General features: G+C 40.1%; 1 protein-coding gene across 4 annotated transcripts in view; it reads right to left on the reverse strand.

Annotated features, from left to right (window-relative positions):
* The window catches only part of LOC143146243 (low-density lipoprotein receptor 2), a 58,053-nt gene that overhangs the window by 26,670 nt on the left and 15,714 nt on the right, over positions 1-15,669 (reverse strand). For all 4 annotated transcript variants that reach the window (XM_076310352.1, XM_076310355.1, XM_076310354.1 and 1 more), the window contains one exon: positions 1,450-1,572. In XM_076310352.1, coding sequence (XP_076166467.1) covers positions 1,450-1,572 — 123 coding nt within the window. The remainder of the gene's footprint in view (positions 1-1,449; positions 1,573-15,669) is intronic.

Genomic DNA, 15,669 nt, shown 5'->3' on the forward strand with positions numbered 1-15,669 from the left:
TTCCATCTCCCGAATTAATCATTTCTTCGATCATTATATCTGTACTTGTATTAACTGTCAGAGGACACTATGATTAGGAATTTCGTTGTAGCTTGTATGGTATGTTTGATCGTACAAATCGTACAATAATTAAGGTCAATAGTGTTTGCAAACAACTAGATTTTTTTCTCTTCTTGTATCATTCTTTGTGAAATTTGGATAATAGATTGAGGATATTAGAAACGCTATAATTCTGTAAAAGATTTTGTTGTTTTACTTTACGTTAGTTTATTTTATTTTTTAATTTTATTTTGTTACGCGATGTATTCTTAGATCGTTTCGTTTGTACACCTTTGTACTTTGTTATATTAATTGTATACAAAGAGGAATCAAACGCGTTAATGAACTAACGATAATAATAAAATTCAACATTTAATCAAATATTGTAAATGAGTAGAGCTACCGAGCTGTCACGCGACTCGTGGAAACGGTCGAACGTTTTGCTGAATCAGTGGAAAGATTGCAATCTTTATCTATAACCTTTGCACAGTTTTGTTAAGAAAAAAAAAACGTCACACTTCGTTCAGTTCCCTTGTTAGACTCCTTAACATAATGGTACCCCCAATCATAAGAAAATGTATTCCATAGACAAAATTGAAAAGGGTTCCTCTCTCGGGACTCTATTCAGCTCTCGACAATACTTGGGGAAGGAAGTCTACGAAACGTGCAAGTTTTAGATGGTGCTGGATGTAAAATGTAAAAAAAGAAAAAAAACGAGTTAATCTCGAGATAACGATCCAATCGATTTGTTTAACAATGGCTGTGTGCAAAACGTAAGGAAAACTCGAGAACTTTCGTTGCTTGAAACGCAAGCTCCATTTTCCGTAATAAAATTCGGTAAAATGATAAACATCGAGAATACGAGTATCGAAGTATACTTTACAAGTTCTCGAAACTATCGTCCACGAAAAAAAAAAGGAACAAACGAAACCCACGACTAGGAAATTTTCCGAAAAACCATTCGTTCTTTCTTTTCCCTCCCCAGCGATTAAGTTCGCGATTCCCCTTAAATTACTCGCTCCAAAGCACGTAGACTCCCTTCCTCGGTTAGGCGATCGTGATCCAAACCCACCTAAAGCTGCAGGTGTCCCTACACGGTCGAAAATATCGCCGATCGTGAACCAAGAAACCGCAAACGAGTCAATCGGTTGAAGCCGAACGGAACAACGGAATTGAAGTGTCGTGATCGGAGACGCCCGCGGGAAAATTTGCGACCGCTTCGAATCATCGTACGAGCGGAGAACGCGAAAATGAAAATCGAAACACATCCTCGAGGAAAAGATTCGCGCGATGGTGATGTCCGTACGCGTTGAAACGTTAAAAAAATGTGAAACCCGTGGTCCGTTGCGCGGTGTGAAAATAAACCGAGATCCTGGACACGAGATATGAACGAAACGAAAAGGTACTTACGGCAAACCGTTGGGTCCTCGTCCGCGCCGTCCGAGCAGTCGTTGTCGCCATCGCAGTGCCAACTTTCGGGTATGCACCTGCCGTTCGGGCACTTGAACTCCGAGTCGGTGCACTCGCGTTTACCTGCAACCCCAGAGTACTCGTGACGATCGTGGTCACCGTATACGAGGGCCGCGATGCACGCGATTTGAAACAGTAACTGGCACGTGCGTCCCGCCGAGCCGCGGAAAACGCGTAACGGGCACCCGTCGCGCGGCATCGTCTTCTCCTCTCCTCTCGCGTGTCCCTTTAATCTCGCGCGAGAGCTGCGCGAACGAAAGTTCGCGAATCGGTTCCCTCGGCGTCAGTGTAACCGAGCCGATCCCGCCTTCACCGACGATTCGATGATACGATATCGAAAAAGCTTTCAATTGTCGTTCGCGCTTAGGCCTGTACGCCTCTTGTTGGAGTCTGTTGACACCGGGATGATAATCGATCCGTGGTGTACACGATCACCGGCGCGAAACTATATACCAACAGGTCGAGCCAACGTAGTCAACAGCACGGAGATATCACGAAACAACACCGGCAGCATCTATTCAGAGCATCTTTCGAGCTTCGTTGGTCTCGTATCTCCTCGAATAAAATCTTCAGCCCCCCCAATATCACAGTAGAGTTTCCTTCCCTTCCGGTGGACCACGACCGGATTACCAAAGGACCGCGCACTCCTCGATCGTACCACGACCGCGAACCACGATTTTCCGATAAATCGGAATTCTCCTTCCCCCTCTGTACCCCGCCCTTCGTTTTCCTGGTACCGCGGAACGGATCCTACCGCGACGAATACTCGGTATTATTCCTCCTCCTTCTCCCTTTCTCTCGTTTTCTGTACTTGGGCGCGTGGATTCTCTTCGTCCTTCTTCTTTCTGGATATATATGTACATATATATGTATATATATGTATGTATCTTCGTTTTCAGATGGAATCACTGAACGAGAACGTCGAGAATCACCGAATAACCGTAATGTTTTCTAGACTCTTGGTGAACTTCCTTTCTCGGTTGGTATCGTACGAATGGTAGCTCCGCCACTCGCGCAGAACGCGACACAAACGGAGCAGAAAGAAGAGATCCACGGTTTCTTCCCCGACCGGTTGCAGCCCTGGTACGACGATGCACTCACGATGGCGGTTGCGGATGCTGTAAGCCAGAAGCCGAGTAAACGGGCCCCTATATATGGGCCTCAGGACGGACACGCGATACAGCCGCGAGTACCAGCCGACCACCGTCGGGGCGGGGGGAGAACGAATCGAACGCGATTGTTATATTCCTTTTTGCGTGTCTAACAGAAAGCAGCCGCCATTTCGCTGAATCAGGAAATATGCACGAACCGTGGTGGCTCGTACGATCGAGAATTGCGATGAGACCGATTAAGTGGCAATGAAACCGATTCGTGCCCACGCAATCCTCGCCTATTACAGCGTTGGCAGAACGCTTTTACCAAGAAAGAGAAACGGAGAGAAGGATAGAGAGAGAGAGATGTGTATATACGTATATGTATATGCGTATATACGTATGTGTGTATATATATATATATGTATATATACACAGAAGAGGAGGGGGTAAAGAATGCGTCCACTCTAGAGCGTTTTGTTTCCATCGATGGAAATAAAACGGGGGAGATCGATCGACCATCATTGGGCGTCGATGGATCTCGTTCGTTGATGCATTAGAAAGCTCGAAACGTAATTGCGTCGTTCGATCGGTTTTAAAATCACGGATGCACAAAGTCCGGGCAGCGAATTACGGTCGCGAATCCGATGCACAAAATCTGAACGGGGACGGTGCGATTTACCAACGAGGGTTCTCGATTGTTAGAGATCACAATTCGTGTCTTTCCTTCGAAGGCGAAACGTTGTTGATCGGAGATCGAATTTGCTCGAAGAGACCGGTTAATTCGATAAATGTTACATTTTGGAGCAAATTTTGTGCGAAGAGATCGGTTAATTCGATAAATGTTACATTTTGGAACAAAATTCATTCGAAGAGACCGGTTAATTCGATAAATGTTAGATTTTGAAACGAATTTCGTTCGAAGAGACCGGTTAATTCGATAAATGTTACATTTTGGAGCAAATTTTGTTCGAAGAGACCGGTTAATTCGATAAATGTTAGATTTTGAAACGAATTTCGTTCGAAAAGGCCGGTTAATTCGATAAATGTTACATTTTGGAACAAATTTGAGATCGTGTGTAAATTTAAATATATCGTTACGCGTATCGGGTGTTGTACGGGTTGGAGAAACGAGATGGTGTTATTTACGAACGAGAGTTCTCGAGAACAATCGTACGTTCCTCGAAGCGAATAAGCGAGATCCAAGATCGAATTCCTTCGAATATACCGACGGAAAGCTAGATATTACATTGACGAAACGTCGAACGTGATGTTCTCGAAAATGTATCCTTACGGTAAATTCGTACACGTAACGTTACCTACGTTAAAGCGATCGACGAAAGAACCGTTTGGCAGTTGGCTCTCGAGATTTCAAGGCGACACTGTATATTCCTCGTTTGCTAATTTATGTATCCGATAATGTCGCGTCTTGCGGTTACAATATTATTTATCCGACACCTACTCGTAAAAAATACTATTTTCTCTCCGCCCCTCCTTCAACGAAGAATATCGTCGCCCAAGTAAACGATCGATCGAGCTCGAGTTAAAACTTCCTATCCATTTTCTTCTTCTTCTTTCATTTTATTCCTTTCTTTTTTTCCCCCTTTTAAATTCTCCAATTTGCCTTACAGCAACGCGACGACATCCGAGCAGGTATAGAGGTTGAATTGCCTATCTAAGCCGAACCCAGATACCCTAAGCCGACTTCTCGGTTAACCCGACACGTCGATGGAGCGTGCGCGCGCGCAACGACACAACAACGCCCGGTTCGTATGGCCTCGAACTAGGTTTCGCGAAACGTGACCGAGCCGAATGGTAAAAATTTCGATATTAAAATCTGATATTAAGCCCGGGCTCGAGTCTACGCTCGAGAGTTTCGAACAAACTTCCGAATGGAACAAAGAGGAACGAAGTCGCTTAGGAATCGCGAAAGGATCGGGCCCCGGTACGTTCCATTGAATTTTAAAGAGCAATACCAGCCGGCGAGCGAACGAGATTTCCTCGGTACGCGGGATCAGCGCAAGTGCATTGGACCGATCTAGGTTCTGGAGGTCGTTTCGCGGCGTATCGATAACGAGAGACACGATTCTTTTTAGACAAGTCCACGAATGTTTAGCCGCGAAACGTGGATTGGGAATAGTGGCGCAATCGGACAAACGAGGCAGATAAAACCGGAATACAGGAAGTCGGGATGGCTGGTGGAGAAGTAAACGACGTACACAATTGACCAAGTGTGCGCGCGAGTGGTTAATCGGCTCCGTATGGATGAGAAATCCGCGTGGCGGGAACGGTGGGAGGGAATCGTGAATTGAAATACAGGAAGTCGGTCATGAGAATACGGCTGAGCCAATCCGCGAACAGTTTCGTCCGTTTTAATCGGAGACGCAATATGAAACAAGATTCTTGCGGTTCGTAGTCCACCCCGATGGTCTTTTCGAGCGTTCGTGGACACCGCATGATACGATAATTATTATATAATTAACGCCTCGAAAACCAAGATACGATGTATACGGAAATTGTTCGCAGATAACGAGATGCGTCCGTGATGCGGTATGCACTCGTGATTCAGGGCTCGAGAAACCGAGCCGAAACGAATTGATGTTGTTACTTCGATGTTTCTTTACGGTGAGATATTGAATTTTTTTTTCCATAGAAGAAAATGGAAATGGAGGTTACTTTCGCATCTTGGAAAATTTTAAACACGAAAGGAGCGAGAAGAGCGAGCGCTCCGAAATTTATGCGAAACGGGTCTTCTCGAAATCGATAAACAATGAATTATTTCGAACGATAATTTTTGTAAAAAATTTTCCATCACTCGATACCCGAACGTAGGTTCGACGAAAGAGGAAGAAATTGATCGAGGACGACGAGATGCGAATAGATCCTTTCTGAGGGATGCACCCATGTGATTTAGGGCACAAAAAACGAGTCGAAACGAAGGAATTAATTTTTGTTCTGTGCAAACCCCCTCCTTTCGAAATAATCGACAAGAAAATCTGATCGATTTTCCCTGTGGAAACGTTTGCACGGTTGTTCGACGATCAACTCGTCGCACGGGGAAAATTTAAAGCTTTCTTGGACGTTATGATACAGGGTGATTCGGAAACACGTCTCCATACTTCGTGAGATGTATCTAGATTAAAATGAGTAAAGTGTTCTACGAATGGTATATCCTATACACTTCACTTTGATATTTTGTTTTATTACCATTACACGTTTGGTAACTTTAACCTTAAAGAAATTATTCAACGATCCTAGACGTTCAGTTTTCTATTTCAATAATTATCACCATGTATTGCGTGACAAGACACCGTTAATAATTCAATAACTTTAAAAAGGAATTCGAAACGGATTGAACGACCCGTTTGGTAACTTTAACCTTAAAGAAATTATTCAACGATCCTAGACGTTCAGTTTTCCATTTCAATAATTATCACCGAGTATTGCGTGAAAAGACACCGTTAATAATTTAATAACTTTAAAAAGGAATTCGAAACGGATTGAACGACCCGTTTGGTAACTTTAACCTTAAAGAAATTATTCAACGATCCTAGACGTTCAGTTTTCCATTTCAATAATTATCACCGAGTATTGCGTGAAAAGACACCGTTAATAATTCAATAACTTTAAAAAGGAATTCGAAACGGATTGAACGACCCGTTTGGTAACTTTAACCTTAAAGAAATTATTCAACGATCCTAGACGTTCAGTTTTCCATTTCAATAATTATCACCGAGTATTGCGTGAAAAGACACCGTTAATAATTTAATAACTTTAAAAAGGAATTCGAAACGGATTGAACGACCCGTTTGGTAAGTTTAACGTTAAAGAAATGATGCAACGATCCTCGATGTTGAGTTTTGACGCGACGACGATGCCCCGAAAGTGAAATCGTTCGGCATGGAATTCTCGGCGTGCATCTGAATTGAAAAACCGGCGCACGGTGCAACAGGAAGTTGAACAGTTGACGACAGAATGTCGCCGACGACGAAGTGGAGGCAATCGGCGATAGGTAACACGGTTCTATCGGTTTCGATCGGAGACGCAGTACGGAACGAGATTCTTGCGGACGGAAACTTGCCAGTCGTCCGTCCCTCCTTTAACGGGCCCGCCACCCCGTATACACCGCTCGTGTGTGTCGCGGGCAGAGACTGGAGAGAATGCACTTGCACATGCAACCGCGTGTTACGTGCATCGGGATCAGTGGCGTGGAGGAGACACGAGATTGTTTCGCGCGCAGTGGTGGGCTCGTATTATTTCACTCGAACCACAGAAAGGTAAATAACGAGAGAAAATGTGCACCTTTTGGATAAATTGGAATAATTTATTTCACGCGCACGATCGCTTCTAAAATTGTACACCGATATCGATCTTAACGCGGAGGAACTCGTATCGTAGAGAACCGTGAATCGATGTTTAGTAAACTGAACTTGTTTACGTTACGATCGGTTAAACGTTTATTTTGCACGTTTTTACAGACGATCTACGTTGTTTGTATTTCTGTTTTTCTTTTTTTTTTTTTTTCAAATAACGTTTCGTTTAAATTTTCCTCGATAAGTTTGACGTTTAACAGGCTCGATATCGTGTTCGCTTATATTTTAAACACGATATCTCTATTTTGATTCGAAATTGGACCGAAGGTTTCCATACAGAGACCATAATTTCAAACAATTGGACTTCGCCAGAGAGCGTTATTCGCAATTGAATTTATTGTTATGAAATATCATTTCGATATCCCTACATCGTGGAAATAAAATTTAAAGGGGAACACGTGTATGTGTGTAGGGGCTGTACACTAAATGCAGCTAATAATCTAACCTTATGGTTGGGAATGTCGTGTCTTGAAAAATGCCAAGGCAGAAATCGAAATACGAGTGTAATATGGTGATACGATGTATAACATGATAGTTAACGCGATAAGAAGACATTTTATTCGGACTGTTTTTACACACAAGTATTTCGCTATCGGTATAAAAATTATTATCGTTTATCTGGTAAGTAACCGATGCATTAACGTCACCGTCCATTTTTACTAAAATGGAAACGAAACTGATCGTTCGTTAAAATTTCCAAATACGTTAGAATACAGCGAATATCGTCTGAATTTACAACGAAACGATTAATTTGAACACAACACACGTATCTGTTTGGTTCAGAGATGAAAAATCCATTGATACTTTTTTCATTCCAATCCCTTAAAGATTCGAGTCTCGAAACACATTATATTCTGAAAAGTACGTGAAAAATTGGCAACCGTACAGGTCATTGAACCGAACTATCTGCATTAACACGTTCCAGCAAGCAAAAAAAAATTTAAAAACCGTTTTTCTCTCCTTTCTCTCCTCGAAACGACAGTTTTCAAACTGGTTGTATCTCGGGGAAGCAACGGACCGATTGACTTGAAATTTGACATGCATATAAAGTAAATTCTCTGGTATCGCACGAACCGAAATCAATTCGATAACCGTAACAGTTTTTCCTATTTTTTCGCTCGCACAAGCTACAAAATTTGGCGAAAAAAAAAAAAAAAAAAAACATGCCAGGCAACCAGTTTGACTATAAACTAGGTAGACGACCCCTTAATGGTAAACTCGATTCGAGCATCCACTAGAGTAGTAGAACAGCGTTAGTAGCCAAATATCGAGCGAACACACGAGCACGGCCAATTTTTGTCGCTTTAAATGTTCACCGTAGAGTGAAAGTATTTTCGTGCGAAAATTTCTACTACGAAAGAGCCATTCTGCGAGGAAATGATCGCAACGATAGAGTGACCTGTATCGTGCAACGATTATGAAAACGTTTCCCTTCAACTGTTACTATTATAGAGATATTTAACCGGTAATAGTCGTCGAATCACCTTATACACGCATTATCTCGTAACTTCTAAGGTGTCGAACATTCACGAAAACAATTTGGTAAATACATTTGTGATAAATTCAGATTGTAATACAAAGTTCATTATAACACACAGGGATCTCACGTATCCAGAAGTGTAATAAATCGTGAATAGAAAATATAAGTCAAAAATATAAAGAAATGTATGGTAATATTATACATGGTATTGTGTATCCTTCGTGAATCTCGACTGAGAACTGAAAAATTTAAAAAAAAAAATAGGCAAACTTTTTACCGTGCAATAAACGATCCTTCTGCACCGATACAATAACAATCGTTTAAAACTAACGTCCATTGGCTGACAACGTCTGACACTTTTCGATGAATACATATGTTAGAGATTCGATGAAAATTACAGTATCGAATATTTGTAATTTTTCCATAAAATTTGGCACGTTCGGTCCAATTACCCGGAAACGCGAACACCTCGAATTGTTTTCAACGATACGATTTCCACCGGAAGCTTTGCCAGAATTTGAAACGTTTCGTGAATTTTATCGAGTCTCCGTAAATAATTATATAAACGTATTTAATTTCCTGATTGAATGCAGCTCGCGCGATAGATATCTCGCGCGAGCAAATCTTTTTTCTTTTTCAACGCACGAGAAATAAGTAAGGAATAAATGCTATTCTGTTCAAAGAGTGTTTTATGTGTCGCGTGTTCTTCATTCGCGAACAATTAGCTGGCTGATTTCAGTCAATGAACAACGCGAATAACGAGCTCCGTTATGAAGGAGAGGCCAACCGTGTCGTACCATTTTTAACCAGTTCAGCCTCGAAACTATTTATTTTCTGTCGATCGAATAAGCTCGATACCAGACGCTCCCAATTTTCGAATTACTAATTGCCGCTAAATCCGCGATTACGCGAAAATTTCGTTTCGAATGCGCCACGGTTATTAAACGGGACGCGTCCAATAATTTTCCAATGTTCACTTTCAAACACGTTATTTATCCAGATCTCGTTCGGTAATTTCACAATGTTTAAATCGAAGTGAACTCAAAGACTTCGAATCCTTTGAGGTATCGCTTTTGGAAAAATCGTGAAGCACGAAGAAGGGTTATTGATATTAAATTTCACAGAGCTCGTTACCCGAACGAAGTTTAAATCGTTGTATACGTAATATTATACCGTGACTCGAGTAATTTATTCGTTACTCGTAGACAAACTGGCAGATCAAAAATTGTGAACGATAATTTATTCATGACCGACGGAAGACACTTTTGTACGTATAGCAATTTACTCGATTACACGGTTGCTTATTCTTGATTAAAGTCTAAAAGACAAAGATAAAGATAAAGATAATCATTTGTATAATACTTTCTACATTGATGTGTACGATAATTTGCGTGAGAATTCTTATGATAATTCGTACGATAATTTGTACAATATTTTATATAATACTGTGTACACTAACGTGTACATAATAATGTATAATAATAATTCGTACAACGCTTATGATAATTTTCATGACAATTCGTATAATAATTTGTATAAAATAATTGACAACCCATTAACCGTAACAGAATATTTTCCTTGGTTTATCTTCCGAATAAATATCCATTTAAAAGTCTCGATTCCAATAATTTAGCTAAATAAATAAAGAAACGGTGAAAGCTAAGTACACCGCGATTAAGTAACAGGAAAATTCCTATCGATTTTTAGCGTTTCACCTTGCTTTTCGTTCATTTTCTTCTGTACGTTTAAAGGAGGAGGAAAAAATATCTATCGCGATGCAAATTCGATTTTTCGTAAGAAACATTATTCCCTGTAGACCGCGATCGGGCCGAGAATTACGCGTGTTCGAAAGTAAAGGTAAAATATACGTTTTTCGATGCAAATAGGTAATTTACGTAGGCGTCAACAGTGATTATTATCACGTCTCGGCCTTTCAAACCGTCGAACATTTCCTACCAACGGTCTGGTCGAATGCACGTACAATTCCTAACCAGATTACGAAATTGCAAATTGCAAATGCACGCCGACCGAGCATTATGATTTCCGATAATATTCTATCTGGAAAAAGGAACCGGGTAAAATGTAACGACAAAGCGTTTAAGTAATGGTTTTATCGATGAAAAACCACGGGACGAAACAAAACTATCGACAGGTATTATTTAATCGAAAGAGCGCGACAACGTTCCCTCCGTTTTCTTTTAAATGGATATTGCGTGTACTGTGTTTTATTCGATCATCGAACCTTTTTTGCCCGCACGCTTAAAATTGCAGAAAACGACCCTGTACGTGCGCCGAGTTTAACATTGTTCGACGTACGGTTAAAAAAAAAAAAAACTTTTCTCTCTCTTTTTTTTTTTCTTTTTTCAGGAAATTGATCTTTATCGTCGACGAGAGCCTTCGCCACCGAGCGAACAAAATGTTACGTTACCGTTTGATAAAAGATAATAGACACGACGTTAACAACAAAAAGGGCTCAGGATTCCAAGAACGAATAGTAGTCGTAAACGAGAATCGAAAAAATTCCAGCAATCGTAACTCGAGGAATCAACTGCAATACTCCAATCGTTCGCTCCGATAACGCGAACGAATTACTCGCTTCTATTCGTCGAACGTTGTACCAATAAATTATCCAGTAACGTCTTCCTTATTGTCGCACCTATTTTACAGTCCAGTTGATATATTTACCGATTTCGAAAGTTCAATTTTCCATCGTTATCACCGATAAATAAACCTCGCGTTTAACGCGAACGAACTGTAATTTGATCAAATATTTCGAACTCGCGTTCGTGTTGTTTCAACTGTTAAATAAACTCGATTCCGTGAGACGCAATTCGTAAATAACGAATCATGTATACCCGTGTAAGTTTCCAGGGAGTACTGTTTTATTAACAAGAAATCAGCTTTATAACCCTGACTTTAAGCCCCACTGCAACGCTTAAACAGGCTTACGTGTACAGCGGTCCAAGCCGTTGCTGCACGGTCGCATAGCAGTATTATTTATGTAAATATCATAGTACCACCGTTGACCTGTGCGTAACACTTGACAAATAATATTGCGTAAAATCTCTTGCGTCACTGGAACAATAAATCGTACACAATTCCGATGAAGTCGATTTATGGATTTACACCGAATGCACAGTTTCGTTATTTTTCTATATTTTATAATCTCACGAAATCCTCGATCTTTCACGTGGATGTAGGTGTATGCAAACACACGATACGCACTATCGGGTGTAGATAGAATAAACGACGTATCGAATCTCCTCGATTCGTGAAAAATTTCTACGATCAAATGCAAAGCTTTTCACATACCTCGTTTCAGGGACCAAACCTTGTCTATCACCTACTCGAATGAAATAATTGTTTCCACGAAACAAATTTTTGCATTGTTCGTCGAATACGTTAATACATTTGTCTGTTTTCCGACGAGTAACATTTTACTTCGAATAATTGTTTCGTTAAACAAGTCTCAAGTTACAATTTTACAACCGTCCGCGTAACTGGATACGGACAGTATACACGGTGAATCAATAACCATTATCGTTTGAAATAGAAGCATTTCAATTTTTCATGTCTTGCATTTTCCAAGATATCGAGACGACCTTGATGGTTTTAAACGGTACTGTGTGTCTCTCTCTCTGTGTGTGTGTGTGTGTGTTTTTTATAGTGCTATCTTGCATCCGATGAAACGACAAATTCAACGAACTGTAACCAGATGACCTTGAAACGACTTCAATAATTCACAACAAATGATAAACAGAAAAAACCCACTATTACCATTACTGTAGATTGTAATCGTTTTACGAGCACGGGCAATTAATAAATAATAATGCACGTTTTGAGGGTGAAGGTTACTTCAATGTCTCGTTGCTGCAAGATATTGAATTTGTCTTTTTATAGGCTGCGGCACGGTATTGAAAAAAAAAAAAAAAAAATATACACGCGGTGCCATTTAAAAAAATCAAGGTTACCTTCATACCTCAGAAAATGTAAAACATGAAAACAGTGAATGCTTCTGCTCGACGAATTCCGTGAAATGCGGCGCATTTCGTACGAAACAGGTTTTCCTAAAATCAGTAAATAACAAATTATTTCAAACGGCAATTTTTACGAAAAGTATTCCATCACTTGATAACTATATGTACGTTTGATAAAAGAGTGAAGATCAGTTATTATTTTTGAAGTATTATAAACAACACAGACGATAGTTTTACTATTTTCATGAAAGTAAATATTTGCAATAAAAATATATTCGAGTTCAAAGACTCGATTCAAAACACTTTTGAACGAAGTTCTCGAAGATTTCAGGGCAGTTTTTCAATTTTACGTAAACCTAAATAAAATCACGGATCGGTTTATATTTCATAACAACCGTTCGTGTACTATCTCACTCTTATCGAAACGCGATTGACTTTGCACAATTATAGCGTTTCGAAGGTAAAGATTTCGAAAACACACCTTCAACTCGATTAAAGTAATCGAATCACAGAACCGATCGGTCTCGTTTCAAATAATTAACATTATATTTATATTAGAATATAAATTGCGAAAGTGATTCAACAGAGTGGTTCCTTTCGCCAGGGATTAATTCAGCGGTGAAAGGATCGAATATGTACCAAAGATTATCAGGTAACAAAAGTACTAAAAATGATTTTGCATCGAATACTAGAATTTTGTTAAAAACCGTGTATAAGCGAACAATAATATTCGATTTACCGATGTTAAACGAAATATTATTATATGTGTCGCATTTACGGATAATTTCAACAGGATTAATTCACCGATATTGTAATACGATACGCATTAATAATAATCACGTGCACGACTTCCGTACGCGCAATCGAAGTCGAAAGCGTGCCAACCCTTTTGTTACGCGATCTTTATATCCAGCCAGTTTCGATACTGGCGCGCACAGGTGCTCGCCTTTAAGGTTCTCCCTACGAAAAGCCAGTTCACAGGGATCTCGAACTACTTTTTCATACCGTTCGTGTGTAGCACTTGTAAAATGCTCGGTATAAAGCGACGCCAGTAATATCCGGTCTTTCCGGCGTTGCAGAACGCTGCTTGAAATTTAGCCGCGTCTCGGTAACACTGGCAATCTACGTCCAAGATATGGAGAATCGTGTAACCAAGAGTTACATACGAGTCATTAACTTGGCAATGGACGAAAGTTTCTTCGACATCGAGAAATTACACTCCCAGCGGAAAGTGAAACGTGCAACCTCTCGCGAATAATCGATGTGAAACGACAAATAGGATCATCGTGCACCGACACGCTGTAAAGAACAAAATGCGTGCACCTTGAAATTAAAGAAAAGAAAAAATAAAAAAGAATAAAAAAAAATAAATAAAAAAAAAACAAATTCCATTAAAATTTGGGAATATTCGAGAATGAAATTCGAACGGTGCTGGAATTTGATTTCTTTCTCGAAAATTATTTTTGAACACCGGTGTGCTTCTTGGTCTGCGCGCCATTTTCGGCGAAATGTGTGTTCCGAAGAGGCGGAACGACTTAAGGAACAATCGGAAATAAAATAAAACTTAGACGGCCACCCTGCGAAGTGCAGTTCAAACGCGGCGAGTTTTCACTTGTTAAGACTTGACCCTCTTTCGAACGTTGTTTCCAGCGTTGTACCATTTTTAACCAAATTCACAGTTTCCATGGGGGGAGGCTCGAACAACGAAACGATAGTTTTTATCATCGTACGGCCGATGGTTCAAATTTATTTTTACGTGGCCGGCGCGATGTGTGTCAAGCTTTTTTCGTTCCTCGGATCTGCTTGACCCGAGCCGATCTTCGTTTATTTGCAACCGGAGGTGTGCAAAGAATCACCGAGGAAACCGTTGGAGAACGAAAGTAAAAATTCACCGAGCAGTCGGTGAGATGTAACGTTAATATCACGTCTATAAATACAAAACGATACAAAAGTACGTGTCCATAGTCCGGGGAGCAAATCTACACATTAAGATGAATAAAACATGTCACGCGAATCCACGTTTTGCACACTAGGAGGTGAATCTATTCGTTTTGAATATACACACATTTTGGTATATAGGACATACGTTCGTAAGATATTTATTACTCAAGGGATGGAATCTACACGTATCTTGCTACGCAGAACATACGTGTATAGATGTACGATACGTGTAAATTCATCCTTTGAGTAAAAAAATGACCTATAAACATATATTCTATATGCCTTAGTTTTCGAGTATAAATGACTACGTGTATCATAGTACGTGGACACATATCTTAGTATGTAGAACATACGTGTATAGATGTATGTTATGTGTAAATTCATAGTTCGAGTAAAAAATGACCTATGAACGTATCATCCATCCTGTATACCTTAGTTTTCGAGTATAAATGACTAGTGTGTAGATTCTTATCCACATCTTAACGTGTAAATTCACCACCTGAATTGGACATACGAAAGGGATCATTTTGACTGAATCATCCTGTATGTAAAAATTCGGGTCGTATAAGACCCCAGAACGCGACGATATCGGATCAGAGGTCTACGATAAATATTAAATTACACACAGAACGATGAACTTTCGCTCTCTTCGTCGCGAGAGTGCGCAACAATATTCGCGAAGTTAAGGCAAGTCGAATTTGACAATTAATTTGGTCTTTGACCTGGAACCGCGGACATAATTCCTGCTCCTACTGAACCACTTGCTGCAATCAGCTGAAAGTACTGCCGAAATCTAGAGAGCAGTAATTTAGGCTCGGCGCTGGTAATTTACTATAAACCAAATTGCATCGGTCTTATCGAGATCCCTGGTATTCGCGAACTAGGCTCAGACTTGATACCTTATACACAGGGTGTGCGAGAAATTATCGCCAAGTTCCAGAAACGTACAGAACATCACCGAGTTATATCTGGTAAATATGTACGCGTTGTTTCAATATTTTTTTTTTTTGTGAAAATGAAACACGATTTTTTTAGAGTGTATAAATATTTTATTAAATTATACATTCTCCACTTTGGAAAACCAAACGACTTTCCGAACAACCTAATAATTACCATAATCGTACATCCTTGTATAATCAGCGAGATCGTCTATACGTGAAACAATTGACACAATTTGTAAAAAATACAAATTAATCCCGCGTTACAAATACTCACGCATTTTAACAAACCATATACGTTCGATCACCGTACTCTGCGAGTATGTTCGATGTTTCCCTACTTTTCGTTGGAAAAAATTC

This window comes from Ptiloglossa arizonensis, chromosome 4, assembly GCF_051014685.1.
Source record: "Ptiloglossa arizonensis isolate GNS036 chromosome 4, iyPtiAriz1_principal, whole genome shotgun sequence".
NCBI lineage: Eukaryota > Metazoa > Arthropoda > Insecta > Hymenoptera > Colletidae > Ptiloglossa > Ptiloglossa arizonensis.